The sequence below is a fragment of the Pleurodeles waltl genome, chromosome 9 (genome assembly GCF_031143425.1).
Source record: "Pleurodeles waltl isolate 20211129_DDA chromosome 9, aPleWal1.hap1.20221129, whole genome shotgun sequence".
In the NCBI taxonomy this organism is placed as follows: domain Eukaryota; kingdom Metazoa; phylum Chordata; class Amphibia; order Caudata; family Salamandridae; genus Pleurodeles; species Pleurodeles waltl.
The window spans coordinates 582,652,476-582,670,274 of NC_090448.1; the positions used below are offsets into that span (position 1 = coordinate 582,652,476).

Sequence of the window (17,799 nt, forward strand, 5' to 3'; positions counted from 1 at the left end):
GGGGACAGTGGACATCCCTGCCGGGTACCACGACGGATGGGAAATGGTTCGGAGGCTACCCCGTTTACTTGAATACGTGCGGTTGGATTGGAGTAAAGTAGCCTTACAAGGCCACGGAATTTGGGTCCAATTCCGTTATTTCTTAGGACTTGTTCCAAGTAGGACCAGTCCACGGTATCGAAGGCTTTTTCAAAATCAAGTAAGAGAAGGGCCAGAGGGAACCGAGTCAGAGTGTTGCGGTGTGCCAGTGCGACATTCAATCGCCTAATGTAGTGTCTAGTACTGCGCGACGGCATGAATCCACATTGATCTGGGTGCACTAGTGAAGGGAGCGCTTCCTTCAACCTGGTAGCGAGCAAGGTTGATAGCACTTTGATCTCGGTGTTCAGGAGGGAGGTGGGTCTATGCGGCGTACGATTACGCGACAGTGGTTGGGTCTTCGGGATTACCACTATTGTGGCTTGGTCAATCCCAGAAGGGAAACAGCCGGTCTTCTCAGCTTCGTCATACATATTGAGCAGGTGGGGACCTAGAATGTCCCCGCATCTGTTGTAAAGTTCCGATGGGAAGCCGTCCGGGGCGGGCGTTTTGCATGAAGACAGGCTGGATATTGCTGCTGTAATTTCGGCCAGTGTTATGGTTTCATCTAAGTTCTCCCTGGTCGCTTGTGAGATCTTAGGAAGGACAATGTCGTCCAAGAGGGGGGACTCCCTTTCAGTCGGGGGACGGGGCCGTTCCGCGTATAATTGTGCGTAGTAGGAGGCAAAACTCTCAGTGATTTCAATAGGAGTCTTCCCGAGTGAGCCCGTCTCGTCCACAACCTCTGGGATAATTCAGTCGGCTAGTGGGCGCGAGGCTAACCAATGCAGGAGTTTGTCGTTCTTGTCTCCCCAACCATACACGTGAGCTGCTGACGCTCTCCAGGTATGCTTCGCGGATTCTAGTACCAATTGTCTTATTTCCTCTCTAACCATGGTAAGGCGTCTCAGGACGGATGCTGATGCGGCGGAGGACTCCAGTCGCTCAAGGTCTGATGCCTTGGCTTCAAGATCCGCCACCCGCGAGTCGCGTGCACGCTCACGGGCACGCACACAGTGCTTGGCATAACCTCCAAGTGTGGCTTTACACGCCGCCCAGATCGGACTCTAAGTTCTGCTCGAAATATTGGGTAAGATGGTCCCTTATCTCAAGGGTATAATCGTTATTCTGTAAGTACCATGCATTCATGCGCCACGCTGGGTCGGGTCAATGCCATCCAGCCGGATTCGTACTGGAGAGCGGTCTGAGGCTCCGCAAGGTAATATCTCCGCGCCTGTCAGCACCCGGCGGAGAGTAAGTAAAAAGGTGTCAAAGCCAGCTGGGGGTGCATAAGCACACACAAGATTAAACAGTGATCCGTGTAACGTACCGGTCACTGTTGCAAACCTACCTTGTGGATCCGATTGTGTGGCGGTAACCACTATGGGTAGTGAGCAGTGGAATAGAATGGCTACTCCCCTAGAGCCCCTTGAGAATCCTGCATGGTAAACCTTGTTGAAGCCCCCCTGTGCCAATATGGGGCATTTGGTGCCAAGTAAGTGGGTCTCTTGTAGCAGGACCACTGAAGGGGCATATCTGTGCAGGGTGTTGAACACTGCGGATCTCTTAATTTTGTCCAGGAGACCGTTCACATTCCATGAAAGAATCTGCGTCAGTGAGGGAACTGTGTGCATAGTGTTTGTGTGGTGAAATGTCGGAAGCCCGTTCGGGGATCCAGAGATGAACGCTCTGAGTGAGGAGGATCATTGTGGCAGGTGTAGGTGCAGCAAAGGAAACTTACCAAAACAACCTTACTAAACCCTAGTGATAACTTTGTACCCCCCAACCTCCCCCCACCCCATACTTCTACCCTGGAAGCATCTGTCGCCCAAATACCCAACCAGGGTGTCACAGTCATATGGACTGTCACTAAATGGAGTGATGGACCCCTCCTTCGTGTCGGATCAGTTGCAGTCAACTAACGAAATCCTAACCTAAAAAGGTGTTGGAGCATGCAATATTATGTTATCGTGTAAGCGGTCCTGTTCTGCCTGTGCGGGTCGGTGTCCAGTGTAGTTGGTCCCCCCAGTGTGTTGGGGTCCAAGGTTTGTAAGGCCAAATTAACCAAGTGCAGGGGACTGGCTCAGGCGATCCTCTCCCGTCTCCCCCACCGGAGCCCGGGTCCCCAAGGAGTCCCCACGTCCCCCAACCGCCGGGGAGTTCAGTTTAGGCTGAGTGTCTTCTTCCGCCGGAGCGATAATGTTCCTTTGCCTCCCGCGTCTGGACCTCGTACGTTTTCGACCTCTTCGTGCGTCCACTCGGAGACCAGGTCCTCCCTCTAGGGCCCCTCCAGACGAGCCAATGGGACCTCTTCGATTCCCAGTACCTTCCTCTGTGAGCCAGTCCCACGCCTCCTCAGGTGATTCAAAAAAATGCGCCTTGCCGGCCAGGATAACTTTTAGGCGGGCGGGGAAGAGGAGCATGTAGGAAAGCTGCATCGCTCTTAGCTTTTGCTTTACTTGTTCATATGAATGACGCCTGGCCTGGACCTCACGAGTGTAGTCCGGGAAAATCTAAATTTTGTGGCTGTCCCAAAGGAGGTCGGGGGAGCGCCTAGCTTCTCTAAGGATGGCGTCTCGGTCTTTAAAGTTGAAAAAGCGTGCGATCATAGGTCTCCGAGGCCCACCCGGCGGGGGCCAGGGCCCTATGCGCACGTTCAATCGCAAACCATGGCGAGAGAGTGTGTTCCGGCATCCAGGACTTAATCCAAATGAAGCGCAGATTGTTGCGCCAGGAGCGGTTTTCGGCATCTTCGGCCCGGCGGTGTAGTTCACCAGTTCGAGTTTGTAGTTGGGCCACTTTAGTTCTGAGGTCGGCCAGGTCGTCCTCCGTCTGTGAGACACGGCCCTCCACATCCGTGATTCAGCCCGCCACGTTTCTAAGATCTTGTCTCATGAGGCCCATATCTTCCCTCACCTCTCCAGTTTTGGTTTCCACCGCCCATTGTGATGTCTGGATTGCTTGAAGGATAGCATTGACCCCGTCTGGGGCAGGGTCATTGGATGAGGTGTCGCCTCCGCTCCGAGGAACCATTGGTGTGGTAAATTGGTCAATCCTCTGTTGGGACAGCTGCGTCTGTCTTGAGGCTCTATCTTTTCCCATATTTCCTCTGGGGCTGAGCGACAGCAATTGAAGCGTTGTTCAATCATGTGGATGGGGGTCGGCCACGTCAAGGGCCTACCACTTACCCCCACAGAGGCAACCCCGAGTCCACCAGACAGCCCTTGGAAGCGGGGGTCCAGCCAAGATGTCAGGGTGCAGGCCAGCAGTCGCGGGGTGGGACGTCAAGCTCCCCGTTGGATCCACGGGCCTAGGGGCAGACAGGGCCGCCACCCCCCAGTCACGGCGGGCCCCCAGATCTATCCAGTGGGGGGGAACACCTCCCCCGTCGGATCAGCAGACCAGGGAATATTCTTTTGGTAGGCTCGCTCCCCAGGAACAACGGTCACCTACCGGGTGTCCCCAATGCCGTCCTGGCTCAGTGGTTGCCATTCGTCGGACGTCCATGACATTCTGGTGTCCTGGTGCCCCTCCGCGATCCTGGGGACGGGGCCCACCACAGCAACCAGGGTTAGTCCCACCGTCTTCCCTTTTCTCCTGTCGGGACAAAGCTGCTCCTGCACTTCCAGGCCGTGCGGCGGAGGCCCGAGGCCCCTGGTGGTCCGTCTGACACAGCGCCGCGACCTCGCCGCCACAGATCGTTGCCGCAGGGCTGGTCCAGACCGGTCGCCGCCTCACACAACAGCGGGCCGGCCAGACCTCTTATCTCCCCCCGGTCCAGTCACTTCGTTCCTGCCCAGGCTTGGTCCCAGCCACAGGGCCCAACTCACACCCCGGTCTTGATGGAGTCGGGGGAGGGGAGGGGGGCAAATCCAACGGCTCCTGTGCCCCCTCTCAGGCTCCCCCCGGAGTCAAGTTCTGACACTCTGCGAGTCGGGGTGCCTCCTCGGTCTTCGTTTCGGCCCCCAGCGCGCGGGCCGCTATGTGGCCGGGGGTCCAGCTCGTGCAGGCCCCCCTCCCCCCCCCCCCTTCTCACCTCCACCCCGGGCACAGCCTAGACGCTACACGGCCCGCTTGTGGGGAAAAAGCCAGCCCCCCGGGGGGTGCACTTCCAGGAGCAACGAGCTGGACTGGGCCGGCCGGCACCGGAGTCTTCCAGGTTCAGCCGCGGTCACCAGGTGAGTAGCAGGCGGCCGCGTAGACCTCCGGTTGCACCCGATCGGTGTGAAGTTCCAACCCTCTGCGCCGGCAGTCCCTGCATGCCTCCCCAGGGACGTCCAGGCCGGGAGTTAACGCCGCGGCACTGAGCGCTGGGCGATTCCCGCTCCAGAAGTCGCACACGTCGCGAGTCGGCTCCGTTTTCAGACGGTGCGCAGCCCCTGGGCGCTCCGGTTCACGGCTCACCGGGGACAGCAGCCACTGGGGAACTCTCGGTGGCCCATCGAACACGGGCACAGGACCAGGAAAGGTAGTGTGTTCAGGCGGATGATGGAGGGGTCCAAAGCACTCTTAGAGTGCGACTGCCATCTTGACGCCCGTAGCCACGCCCCCAAGAATTATACATTATTTCCAAAATGTACTGACTTGTAAGTCACAGGATCATGTGTACTGGTACTAGATTTTTTTATTTGAAAACTTTAAAATGGCTGAAAGTAATTTTACTAAACCAAGAAGGGGCGAGGAATAATACAAAGGTGGTCTTGCTTGTAGAATCTGGTGCATTTTCCTTCAGCTTTTTTGAGTTCTACATGGAGAAATTCACCCATGCCGATTTCCATGAAATGTCACTGGATTTTAGGCGCCCTCCCCCTTTTGACCCCTCTGACCAACCTTCACTAAATTTGGCATACTGAAAATTCGGCCTTTAAAGGTTGTTCACCCCCCCCCCCCCCCCTCCCCTTCCCTCCCTTCAAGTCAGGTTCACGCTGGTCAATATGGTGTAAAGTTATCAAAGGTGTATATAGAAGAACAGGATATTCGAGTAATTGAATTGCGAGAGGGAGCATTGTAGGTGAAGCTGTTGAGGCTGAAGGCAAAAGCATGCACGTCCAGTTAAATTAATTCGAAGGGGCATTAACAAACAAATGCAGGCTCTGTACTTCTTTCTAACCGGGGCTTCGTGAAACTGCTGTGCAAACGGCCTTGTTTATTGGGCTGTCGAACGAGAACTCAAAGGAAGCAATGTACTCTGAGCACCTATGAAAAAAGACTAAAAGTGCAAATATCACATGGGTGCAGAGAATCCCCCTTGCTAGCAGGACGCCTCCATTTATGTACAGGCATGAAAAGGACAAGACATAACCAGAATGTTAAACTATGCATATCCTGTGGCTCATGTCTCCCTCTTTATCTCAAATAAGGCCTCTTTCAACCTGACATTTCTTCCTGAATACAGGTCTGCATTGTTGAGCATAAAAGGAGCAGTGCTTAATTTGTAAATAAAGAGGTGCTGGTACCCAAAGTCCTCCTCTTAAACACGCGGCTGCTGCAATTAAATGTGCGAGTACAGAATACTGAGGTAGCGAAATCCCGAAGCCATCTCGGGCCTCTTCACTCCTTTTAAAGCCACTCCCTGCCCCTTCAGCTCACTGTTGCAGCTTTCTGCTTTCTTCCTTTGTGATGCTTTTTCGTTTTTTCCTTCCTCCGTCTTTCCCATATGTGTCTTTTGCTCGCAGCAAATGCTTGAGGCAGAAGAGGAAGCCCTGGCCCTCAAAAATAAGTGCCGGTGCTCAGCACCGGAAACAACAAGCACAAATTAAGCACTGAAAAGGAGCACACTTTTTATTATTCTTAATCTTCTCACAATTGCAAGAATTTAAATATCTGCTTCTCTGTGTGGGTTTATAATGTGTTTGTTGATAGGAGGCTGGTTCGTCTGAATCTGTAGACTGGTACAAAGACCGACAGTCCAAGTGCGTATTTTACCTTAGAAAACAAGTACCGGCAAAGCCAATAGGTTTTGCCTACTGTGGAACATGGTTTAAAGCGGGAAAAAACGTGCCCTGATTCGGTCAGTGCCTACTGCACCATACCATGTTTTTTATTTTTACTTTACATCACGTTGCACAGTAGTCCCCGCTAAAAACATTGAAAAAAGCCGAAAGATCTTGCATAGGCGAAACCTACTGGTTTTGCCAGTGCTGCTATTTCCTGTGAGCAACAAAGCCAAATAAATGGTGACCTCACAGCAATATCTGGCTGTAAGAGGCACAGAATTTGCAAGGCAATGTCTGTTCAGACCAGTTTTACTAAATGGCATGACCATAGCTAATGTGAAACATTGCTATTTTGTAGTTCACTTGCAGTCATAATAGACTCGTGTGTACACTTTATGTAATATTTTACTATCTGAAATACATTAACACGATGGTCCCTCAGTTGGTATATATAGGTAGGAATGGAACATTCTCTCACTTTTCACCATTTAAAATTACAGACACTGGAATCTTGGACTCACAGTGCACCTGATATCAATATACATTTTATCGGAATAATGACAGACATACACAGTTGTGTCAAGGGAAATGTGTGGTCGATTTGTTTTACAGGCTGTCTCCAACTCACTTAGTTATGTAGATGTAGCCAACAGCCTCCGACTCGAGACTAATTGTGGCTGGAAAGGGACGTCTGCTTTATGGCTTATAACGAACATCACAAGATAAAACATAACATACTTTTCAAAAGTGGAATGGTTGGCATAAACATGTTTATTTCAATATGATGCACATTTCTTTACCACAAATAGATACATTCCGTCATATAGTTTCTAAGCAAGGGTTGCCAACTCCTTATATTTAGGTGGCACATGGATAGGACAGTCCTTTATGGTTAATGATCGTATTGCACTTGACAAATCAACAGTGCCTTTTTTGTATGTACACTTGTTTATGATGTCAAGCAAAAAGCTAATACTCAATGATAAAGTGTTAAATTACAAATTACTAGGCAATTTTTGCAAAGAAACAAATTGCGTACATGTGCTTTCGTTAAAACAAAAAAAAAACCTAAGCCAGTGGTTCTTAACCTTTTGACTTCTGTGGACTTCTGCTTAACCCCTTAGCTGCTGGGCCTTTCCCCCCCCAGTGCTGAGCCCTTTTTTGGCTATTTGGGGTAGTTTGCGCTTAGGGCTTCATAACTTTTTGTCCACATAAGCTAACCACGCCAAATTTGCGTCCTTTTTTTCCAACATCCTAGGGATTCTAATGGTACTCAGAGTTGGTGGTTTCCCCTGGAGGAGACCAAGAAAATAGCCAAAATACAGTGAAAATTTAGTTTTTTCCAAAAAAATGGGAAAAAAGGGCTGCCGAAGAAGGCTTGTGGGTTTTTCCCTGAAAATGCCATCAACAAAGGGTTTCTGGTGCTGAAATCACTATCTTCCCACCTTTCAGGAACGGGCAGACTTGAATCAGGAAACCAAATTTTTCAACACAAAATTGGCATTTTACTGGGACATACCCCATTTCTACTATGTTTGGTGCTTTCAGCCTCCTTCCAGTTAGTGACAGGAATGGGTGTGAAACCAATGCTGGATCCCGGAATGCTAAATATTTCTGAAAACTAGACAAAATTCTGAATTCAGCAAGGGGTCATTTGTGTAGATCCTACAAGGTTTTCCTACAGAAAGTAACAGCTGAAATAAAAAAATATTGAAATTGAGCTGAAAACAACAGCCATTTTTCTTTATGTTTTACTCTGTAACTTTTTCCTGCGATGTCAGATTTCTGAAAGCAATATACCGTTTTGTCTGCTGGACTCTTCTGGTTGCGGGGATATAAAGGGCTTGTAGGTTCATCAAGAACCCTAGGTACCCAGAGCCAATAAATGAGCTGCACCCTGCAGTTGGTTTTCATTCTATACTGGGTATACAGCAATTCATTTGCTGAAATATGAAGAGTGAAAAAGAGGTATCAAGAAAACCTTTGCATTTCCAAAATGGGATCAAGATAAGGTTTTGAGGAGCAGTGGTTATTTGCACATCGCTGAATTCCGAGGTGCCCATACTAGCATGTGAATTGCAGGGCATTTCTCAAATAGACGTCTTTTTCACACACTCTCTTATATTTGGAAGGAAAAAATGTAGAGAAAGATAAGGGGCAATAACACTTGTTTTGCTATTCTGTGTTCCCCCAAGTCTCCCGATAAAAATGATACCTCACTTGTGTGGGTAGGCCTAGTGCCCGCAACAGGAAATGCCCCAAAACACAACATGGACACATCCTATGTTTTTTATAGAAAACACAGCTGTTTTTTCCAAAGTGCCTACCTGTAGATTTTGGCCTCTAGCTCAGCCGGCACATAGGGAAACCTACCAAACCTGTGCATTTCTGAAAACTAGAGACCTAGGGGAATCCAAGGAGGGGTGACTCGCGGGGCTCGGACCAGGTTCTGTTACCCAGAATCCTTTGCAAACCTCAAAAAGTGGCTAAAAAAACAAGTTTTCCTCACATTTCGGTGTCAGAAAGTTCTGGAATCTGAGAGGAGCCACTAATTTCCTTCCACTCGGCGTTCCCCCAAGTCTCCCGATAAAAATGATACCTCACTTGTGTGGGTAGGCCTAGCGCCCGCGACAGGAAACGCCCCAAAGCGCAACGTGGACACATCCAAATTTTTGGAAGAAAACAGAGGTGTTTTTTGAGAAGTGCCTACCTGTAGATTTTGGCCTCTAGCTCAGCCGGCACCTAGGGAAACCTACCAAACCTGTGCATTTCTGAAAACTAGAGACCTAGGGCAATCCAAGGAGGGGTGACTCGCGGGGCTCGGACCAGGTTCTGTTACCCAGAATCCTTTGCAAACCTCAAAAAGTGGCTAAAAAAACAAGTTTTCTTCACATTTCGGTGACAGAAAGTTCTGGAATCTGAGAGGAGCCACAAATTTTCTTCCACCCGGCGTTCCCCCAAGTCTCCCGATAAAAATGATACCTCACTTGTGTAGGTAGGCCTAGCGCCCGCGACAGGAAACGCCTCAAAGCGCAACGTGGACACATCCAAATTTTTGGAAGAAAACAGAGGTGTTTTTTGAGAAGTGCCTACTTGTAGATTTTGGCCTCTAGCTCAGCCGGCACATAGGGAAACCTACCAAACCTGTGCATTTCTGAAAACTAGAGACCTAGGGCAATCCAAGGAGGGGTGACTCGCGGGGCTCGGACCAGGTTCTGTTACCCAGAATCCTTTGCAAACCTCAAAAAGTGGCTAAAAAAACACGTTTTCCTCACATTTCGGTGACAGAAAGTTCTGGAATCTGAGAGGAGCCACAAATTTTCTTCCACCCAGCGTTCCCCCAAGTCTCCCGATAAAAATGATACCTCACTTGTGTGGGTAGGCCTAGCGCCCGCGACAGGAAACGCCCCAAAGCGCAACGTGGACACATCCAAATTTTTGGAAGAAAACAGAGGTGTTTTTTGAGAAGTGCCTACCTGTAGATTTTGGCCTCTAGCTCAGCCGGCACCTAGGGAAACCTACCAAACCTGTGCATTTCTGAAAACTAGAGACCTAGGGCAATCCAAGGAGGGGTGACTCGCGGGGCTCGGACCAGGTTCTGTTACCCAGAATCCTTTGCAAACCTCAAAAAGTGGCTAAAAAAACAAGTTTTCTTCACATTTCGGTGACAGAAAGTTCTGGAATCTGAGAGGACCCACAAATTTACTTCCACCCGGCGTTCCCCCAAGTCTCCCGATAAAAATGATACCTCACTTGTGTAGGTAGGCCTAGCGCCCGCGACAGGAAACGCCTCAAAGCGCAACGTGGACACATCCAAATTTTTGGAAGAAAACAGAGGTGTTTTTTGAGAAGTGCCTACCTGTAGATTTTGGCCTCTAGCTCAGCCGGCACATAGGGAAACCTACCAAACCTGTGCATTTCTGAAAACTAGAGACCTAGGGGAATCCAAGGAGGGGTGACTTGCGGGGCTCGGACCAGGTTCTGTTACCCAGAATCCTTTGCAAACCTCAAAAAGTGGCTAAAAAAACACGTTTTCCTCACATTTCGGTGACAGAACGTTCTGGAATCTGAGAGGAGCCACAAATTTCCTTCCACCCGGCGTTCCCCCAAGTCTCCCGATAAAAATGATACCTCACTTGTGTGGGTAGGCCTAGCGCCCGCGACAGGAAACGCCCCAAAGCGCAACGTGGACACATCCAAATTTTTGGAAGAAAACAGAGGTGTTTTTTGAGAAGTGCCTACCTGTAGATTTTGGCCTCTAGCTCAGCCGGCACCTAGGGAAACCTACCAAATCTGTGCATTTCTGAAAACTAGAGACCTAGGGGAATCCAAGGAGGGGTGACTTGCGGGGCTCGGACCAGGTTCTGTTACCCAGAATCCTTTGCAAACCTCAAAAAGTGGCTAAAAAAACAAGTTTTCCTCACATTTCGGTGACAGAAAGTTCTGGAATCTGAGAGGAGCCACAAATTTCCTTCCACCCGGCGTTCCCCTAAGTCTCCCGATAAAAATGATACCTCACTTGTGTGGGTAGGCCTAGCGCCCGCGACAGGAAATGCCCCAAAACAGAACGTGGACACATCACATTTTTTCATAGAAAACAGTGCCTACCTGTGGATTTTGGCCTCAAGCTCAGCCGGCACCTGGGGAAACGTAGCAAACCAGCACATTTTTGAAAACTAGAAACCCAGGGGAATCCAAGATGAGGTGACTTGTGGGGCTCGGACCGGGTTCTGTTACCCAGAATCCTTTGCAAACCTCAAAATGTGGCTAAAATACCACGTTTTCCTCACATTTCGGTGACAGAAAGTTCTGGAATCTGAGAGGAGCCACAAATTTCCTTCCACCCAGCGTTCCCCCAAGTCTCCCGATAAATATGATACCTCACTTGTGTGGCTAGGCCTGGTGCCTGCGACAGGAATAGATCACACAACGGTCAATGTTGATCCTTACGTGAAGCAGCTGTTGACCCTGGGGTGATCCATTCCTGACACAGGCACTAGGTGTAGGCACTCAAGTGGGCTAGTGTTTTTATCAGGACAGTTGAGGAGTCACTGGGTGGTAGGAATGTTGTGGATCCCAGCATATTCCTGTAGTTTGTGTGACAGAAATGCGAGAAAAATAGTTTTTTTTTCAACATTTCAGCTTTGCAGGGTATTCTGGGTAAGAAAAATTTGGGGAATCCACACAAGTCACACCTCCGTGGACTCCCCCGAATGTCTAGTTTCCAGAAATGTTTGGGTTTAGTGTGTTTCTCTATATGGCTGCCGAATCCAGGACCAAAAACACAGGTGCCTGCCTTTCAAAACCAGTTTGTTTTGCCATAGACAATTTTGATGTCTCCACAATATGATTTGGGTGGTGGAATTTGGGGCTGAACTAAATTGGTGAGCTCCCAAGAGAGCACTCTCTCTCTGCTTGCCGCCGCATTCACCTGCTCTCTGGGTTGGCCTAACCCACTATTACCCAGTTGCACGAACAGCTTGCGAAGGGACAGCAGGACTGTCCTCATCACCTCCCTCATAATGTACTGGAAGAGGAGTTTTCGAATGGGACTCCTCTGACTGAAAAATCACTCCCAGAGTCTGCGCCATTGTCCTATCCCTCAGATGCTGTCTCAGTATCTGATGTCTCAGTCTCTGATCCTATGTCAGAGCGGTCCTCTATAACCCGAGTGCAGGCAGCAGTCATCCATCAAGATGCCATCTCTGCTATTGGCTAAACTGTTGCTCATAAACACTAGCCTACGTAGACAGTCACAAAATCGATGGTGTGTGTGAGATACGTGCAACAGTAGAGGCCACCTTACCTGCGCTTCTTCCCTCAATCAGCACGTACTTTCAAGACACTCAAAAAACACCTTGTCACATACCATTCGTCACAGTCTTTAGCACCTCCTGCGCCCAGTCCAACAATCATTATTGGTGCTCCCACTCCCTCCTCCTCGGATTCCCTCATTACCACCCAGCAAAAGTGCCCTTCATCTCTCCATAGACTTTACTAATGTACTCAGCTATTTACATAAAATACAGATGTGCTCTTTGCAGTAGGCATATAAACCTTCTGCGCTTCTTTATGGCACTAAAACTGCCACTAGACAAGTCGGACCCTTTTCCCCCCAGGGAAACCACACACATATTGACAAAAGTGATCTATATATGACAGCCAACCACCTGAAACTCAACTCAAGCAAAACCGAAATAATCCTCTTTGGCCCTCACCAAAAAAACCTGGGACCCCCCATGGTGGCCCACCACGCTAGGCCCTGCACCCACCCCCGCCAACTACGCACGCTACCTCAGCATCATCCTAGACTCCTCCCTCTCTATGACCCAACAAATCAACGCTCTTACCTCCTCATGCTTCAACAAACTCCGTATACTGAAAAACATTCAAATGGATCCCCACAGAGACCAGAAAAACTGTCACTCACGCACTCATCAGCAGCAGGCTTGATTACAGAAACGCCCTCTACGCCGGCACCACTCTAAAACTCAAGTGCAAACTACACGCATCCTGAACTCAGCAGCACGACTCATCCTCGACCTCCGCCGACACGAACACATCTCTCCACACCTCAAATCCCTCCACTGGCTCCCCATTGACAAAAGGATCACCTTCAAGATCCTCATCCTCGCACACAAATCACTCCACAACACAGGCCCTGCCTACCTCAACGAGAGTCACCTTCCACACCCCCACACGAAACGTCCGCTCAGCTGACCTCTCTCTCGCCTCTGTCCCCCGCATCAAACACACCACCACCGGGGGCAGATCCTTCTCCTACATTGCACCCAAAACATGGAACGCACTCACAACCCACATTCGCAAGACCCAAAACCTACTTCTTTTCAGGAAGGGCCTCAAAACCTGGCTTTTCGAACAGTGAACCTCCTAGCCCCTTTCCCTCCCCCCGTCCCTCCCCCCAGCGCCTTGAGACCCTCACAGATGAGTAGCGCGCTTTATAAATCTCTTTGATACAGATCTACCTATATATATATATATATATATATATATATATCTACATAGATATATCTATAGATATATCCATGTACCTAGATATATCTATCTACATAGATATATATATATACAGGGAGTGCAGAATTATTAGGCAAGTTGTATTTTTGAGGATTAATTTTATTATTGAACAACAACCATGTTCTCAATGAACCCAAAAAACTCATTAATATCAAAGCTGAATATTTTTGGAAGTAGTTTGTAGATTGTTTTTAGTTTTAGCTATGTTAGGGGGATATCTGTGTGTGCAGGTGACTATTACTGTGCATAATTATTAGGCAACTTAACAAAAAACAAATATATACCCATTTCAATTATTTATTATTACCAGTGAAACCAATATAACATCTCAACATTCACAAATATACATTTCTGACATTCAAAAACAAAACAAAAACAAATCAGTGACCAATATAGCCACCTTTCTTTGCAAGGACACTCAAAAGCCTGCCATCCATGGATTCTGTCAGTGTTTTGATCTGTTCACCATCAACATTGCGTGCAGCAGCAACCACAGCTTCCCAGACACTGTTCAGAGAGGTGTACTGTTTTCCCTCCTTGTAAATCTCACATTTGATGATGGACCACAGGTTCTCAATGGGGTTCAGATCAGGTGAACAAGGAGGCCATGTCATTAGATTTCCTTCTTTTATACCCTTTCTTGCCAGCCACGCTGTGGAGTACTTGGACGCGTGTGATGGAGCATTGTCCTGCATGAAAATCATGTTTTTCTTGAAGGATGCAGACTTCTTCCTGTACCACTGCTTGAAGAAGGTGTCTTCCAGGAACTGGCAGTAGGACTGGGAGTTGAGCTTGACTCCATCCTCAACCCGAAAAGGCCCCACAAGCTCATCTTTGATGATACCAGCCCAAACCAGTACTCCACCTCGCTGGCGTCTGAGTCGGACTGGAGCTCTCTGCCCTTTACCAATCCAGCCACGGGCCCATCCATCTGGCCCATCAAGACTCACTCTCATTTCATCAGTCCATAAAACCTTAGAAAAATCAGTCTTGAGATATTTCTTGGCCCAGTCTTGACGTTTCAGCTTGTGTGTCTTGTTCAGTGGTGGTCGTCTTTCAGCCTTTCTTACCTTGGCCATGTCTCTGAGTATTGCACACCTTGTGCTTTTGGGCACTCCAGTGATGTTGCAGCTCTGAAATATGGCCAAACTGGTGGCAAGTGGCATTGTGGCAGCTGCACGCTTGACTTTTCTCAGTTCATGGGCAGTTATTTTGCGCCTTGGTTTTTCCACACGCTTCTTGCGACCCTGTTGACTATTTTGAATGAAACGCTTGATTGTTCGATGATCACGCTTCAGAAGCTTTGCAATTTTAAGAGTGCTGCATCCCTCTGCAAGATATCTCACTATTTTTGACTTTTCTGAGCCTGTCAAGTCCTTCTTTTGACCCATTTTGCCAAAGGAAAGGAAGTTGCCTAATAATTATGCACACCTGATATATGGTGTTGATGTCATTAGACCACACCCCTTCTCATTACAGAGATGCACATCACCTAATATGCTTAATTGGTAGTAGGCTTTCGAGCCTATACAGCTTGGAGTAAGACAACATGCATAAAGAGGATGATGTGGTCAAAATACTAATTTGCCTAATAATTCTGCACTCCCTGTAGATATATACATATATTTTTTTTTAGTTGTTGTATGGTTTCCTTGGGGGCCAAAATGGCCCCCAGGAAAACCCTACAACATCAAAAAAAAAAAATGCCCCCACAGGGGGTCACCCTGCCCACGGGCGACCCCCTGTCATTTCATTTTTTAAAAAAAAAAAAAATCCCCTGGGGGGGGGGGGGGGGGGCGCGATCGCGCTCCCCCCCCCCCCAGGGGGCACCTACCTTTTTTTTTTATAAAAAAAAAATTATGCCGGTGGGGGCCGCCCCCCAAAAGTGAAATCCCTGGTGTCTAGTGGGGTTTCCTGGCCCCCGATCGCAGCTGTGCTGCGATCGGGGGCCAGGAAACCGTTTCAGAAGGCCTCGTAAGAAAGGGGAGACTCTCCCCTTTCTTACGAGGCCTTTTCAAAATGTTTCCTGACCCCCCCGATCGCAGCTGTGCTGCGATCGGGGGAGCCAGGAAACCTGAAAGTGTTTCCTGGCCCCCGATCGCAGCACAGCTGCGACCGGGGGCCAGGAAACACTTTCAGGAAGGCCTCGTAAGAAAGGGGAGACTCTCCCCTTTCTTACGAGGCCTTCCCGAACGTGTAAAAGGCCGTTTTCCCCATGAAAGCAGGAAGCGGCCGCAAGGCTGCTTCCTGCTTTCATGGGGAAAACACCTTTGCAACGTCCGCACGCCTCGCGGCGCGCTGACGTCACAAAGGGGTGGGTGGGGGGCGGGGGGGAGACACAGTAGCTTCCGTGTCTCCCGGGGGGAGTAAAAAAAATAAATAAATAAATCCTCGGGTGCGACGCACCCGAGGATTTATTAATGCCCTTCCTGGTGTCGGCCACTGGTCGTGACCCGCACCAGGGAGGGTGGCCGACGCCCGCACTTAAGAGGTTAATCATTACTGGAATATGAAGACCCCCCACTGAATCATTTTTTAATTCGGGGACCCCACTGAGTCATTACTGGAAGTGGGAGGCCACAGGCTAAGTAATGTTGATGATTTGAACCACAAAACAATCCACAAAACAAACATTCATCAAACAAGTACACAAGTGACTAAATATTTTATTTAATGCAGAGACATGTATTAAAAATAATTTAAATGGGAAGGTTAGGGCTTTTCTGAATTTATTTGATTCCACCCATAGTCCTTACTGTATTCTTTCAGATACTGTTGCACTTCTCTCACAAATCAATCTGGGGATACCAACTCAATTTTTTGCCTCCAAATTCTTTAACATTTACAGAACGTTTTAATTTGTTTATTTACATTTCGACCTTTATTAATATACACCTTATTATCTGTTAGTATTATTTAATTTTCTAAGTAGTTACGGACCCCTGAGTAGGCATCGCGGTCCCCCATGGGTCCCTGGACCACAGGTTAAGGAAAGGTGGCCTGTGCTTTCCATTTTAATGGAGACCATTTGAATGGAAGACGTATTGTGGATAGTAATGGCAATTACATTGATTTTATATTGGTGAAGTACAGGTGCAGATCAAGTTATGCAAGCTCTGGGAAGAAAAGTTATGTTGAAAAAGATTTCTTGTAAAACATTTTCAGGAAGGGAGATTGGAGGTTTCTCTGTACATTGTAATCGTCAATGCCAGTCAAGAAGCTTTTGCATAAGCACGTTCTGTTAAGCCGAAATGTGAAGTTTAAATCTTGATCTGACCCATCTTAGAGTGTTTTGAATAATGACCTGTCTTCCATTGTTACATTTTTAGTACTGTGATAATGAAGCCATGGGAGATGAGGAGTATGATGATTATTCCAAGGAATTGAACCAGTACCGAAAATCAAAGGATGGTAGAGGTCGAGGTAATTAATGTAACAACAGATAGTTTTTTTCTGGAATATGATTTCTGTTGTTTCTGGGTTTCAGAATATGTATAATATTTTGCAACCCGTCAGTTCTTAAAAATTGGGTTCTTCCTGGAATTTGCTTTGACTGTGGTAAAAGCAATGAACGATATCATCATTTGACATATTGACCTTTGTTATGCAGCCTACTCGCCTCCTTTAAACTGTTGGCTCTTCCACAAGGTTATATTATGTTCTTTTTCCATCATGTGGTAATCCGTATTATCAAAAAGCAAAACCTGCTACTTAAACAATTCTTATTTTATCCCAGGGAACATCTACAAAACACCACAAAATAAACTAGTGATGGCATAGACAATAAATATCACCTTTGGGACATATTGGCTCTGCAAATAACCTTTGGCAATGCTGTACAGCAGCAGCTACATCATTTTGTAAGCATGCACATGCAGAATGACGTAAATGTGGGCCCACAAAATGACATTGGCACAATTTTTTTAATTGAGTGATCCGCAATGAATTGGTAAATTTAAAAAAAAGTTTTTTTTTTTTTTTTTTGCGAAGGCGGAGGGGCTGGTAGCTATTTGTGGTCTGGTTCCCCACCCTCTTATAAAAATAAACTATTTAAAAAATATGGTGGGGCAATGGAGGAGCATTTAGAGGGAACATGGGGAGTGGGTGGGAAACATACCACATAAAGTTGAGTAATACCAGGGGAGAAGCACACAAGTACAAAAGAAACGAGGGAGGGTGGGGGTGCCTCTTTGGCATTGTGGAGTAGAACGACACAAGGGATCGAGCAGGAAAACGTGCACCCATGAAGTGTTTAAGCAAGTAAAAAGAAAATAGTTACATAAAATGAGCAGTGAACAGGGGCAGCAGTCATTCCAAAGGATGTAAAAGAGGTTATGCTCCAGGGGAGGGGCAAATATAATATGGAACAAGAGGGAAAAGGAAAGCCATTAAATAAGAAGCAAGCAAAAGAGAGTGACAATAAAGCCAGTCAGTGCCTAGCAATGGTCTTTCTGTAAGCCCTAAATAAGTTATTGGTAAACTTACAATAGGTCTTTTTTCAAGCAGACAGCATTGTCTTGTAAATGAGATACAGTATGTCCTCATCGCTGGAGGCATATTGCTTTTGTCAGATTAATATTTTCAGAGACTACTTGAAGCTGTTGCCATGGATTTTAGTAATTCATTGGGCATATGTCCTGGAGACCATCAGGTGATTCTACACAAGGTGATACTACATCATTTGATTTCACTCAAGTCTGCTTCTTTTTTGACATATTTCAAAGACAAAGGTTATTTTTCAGTGCACAAA

The 17,799-nt window shown here is 47.7% G+C and overlaps 1 protein-coding gene across 1 annotated transcript in view; it reads left to right on the forward strand.

Moving 5' to 3' along the window:
* ZC3H4 (zinc finger CCCH-type containing 4) overlaps positions 1 to 17,799 on the forward strand; it is a 123,614-nt gene that overhangs the window by 47,350 nt on the left and 58,465 nt on the right. The window contains exon 6 of the mRNA XM_069207583.1: positions 16,379 to 16,472. Coding sequence (XP_069063684.1) covers positions 16,379 to 16,472 — 94 coding nt within the window. The remainder of the gene's footprint in view (positions 1 to 16,378; positions 16,473 to 17,799) is intronic.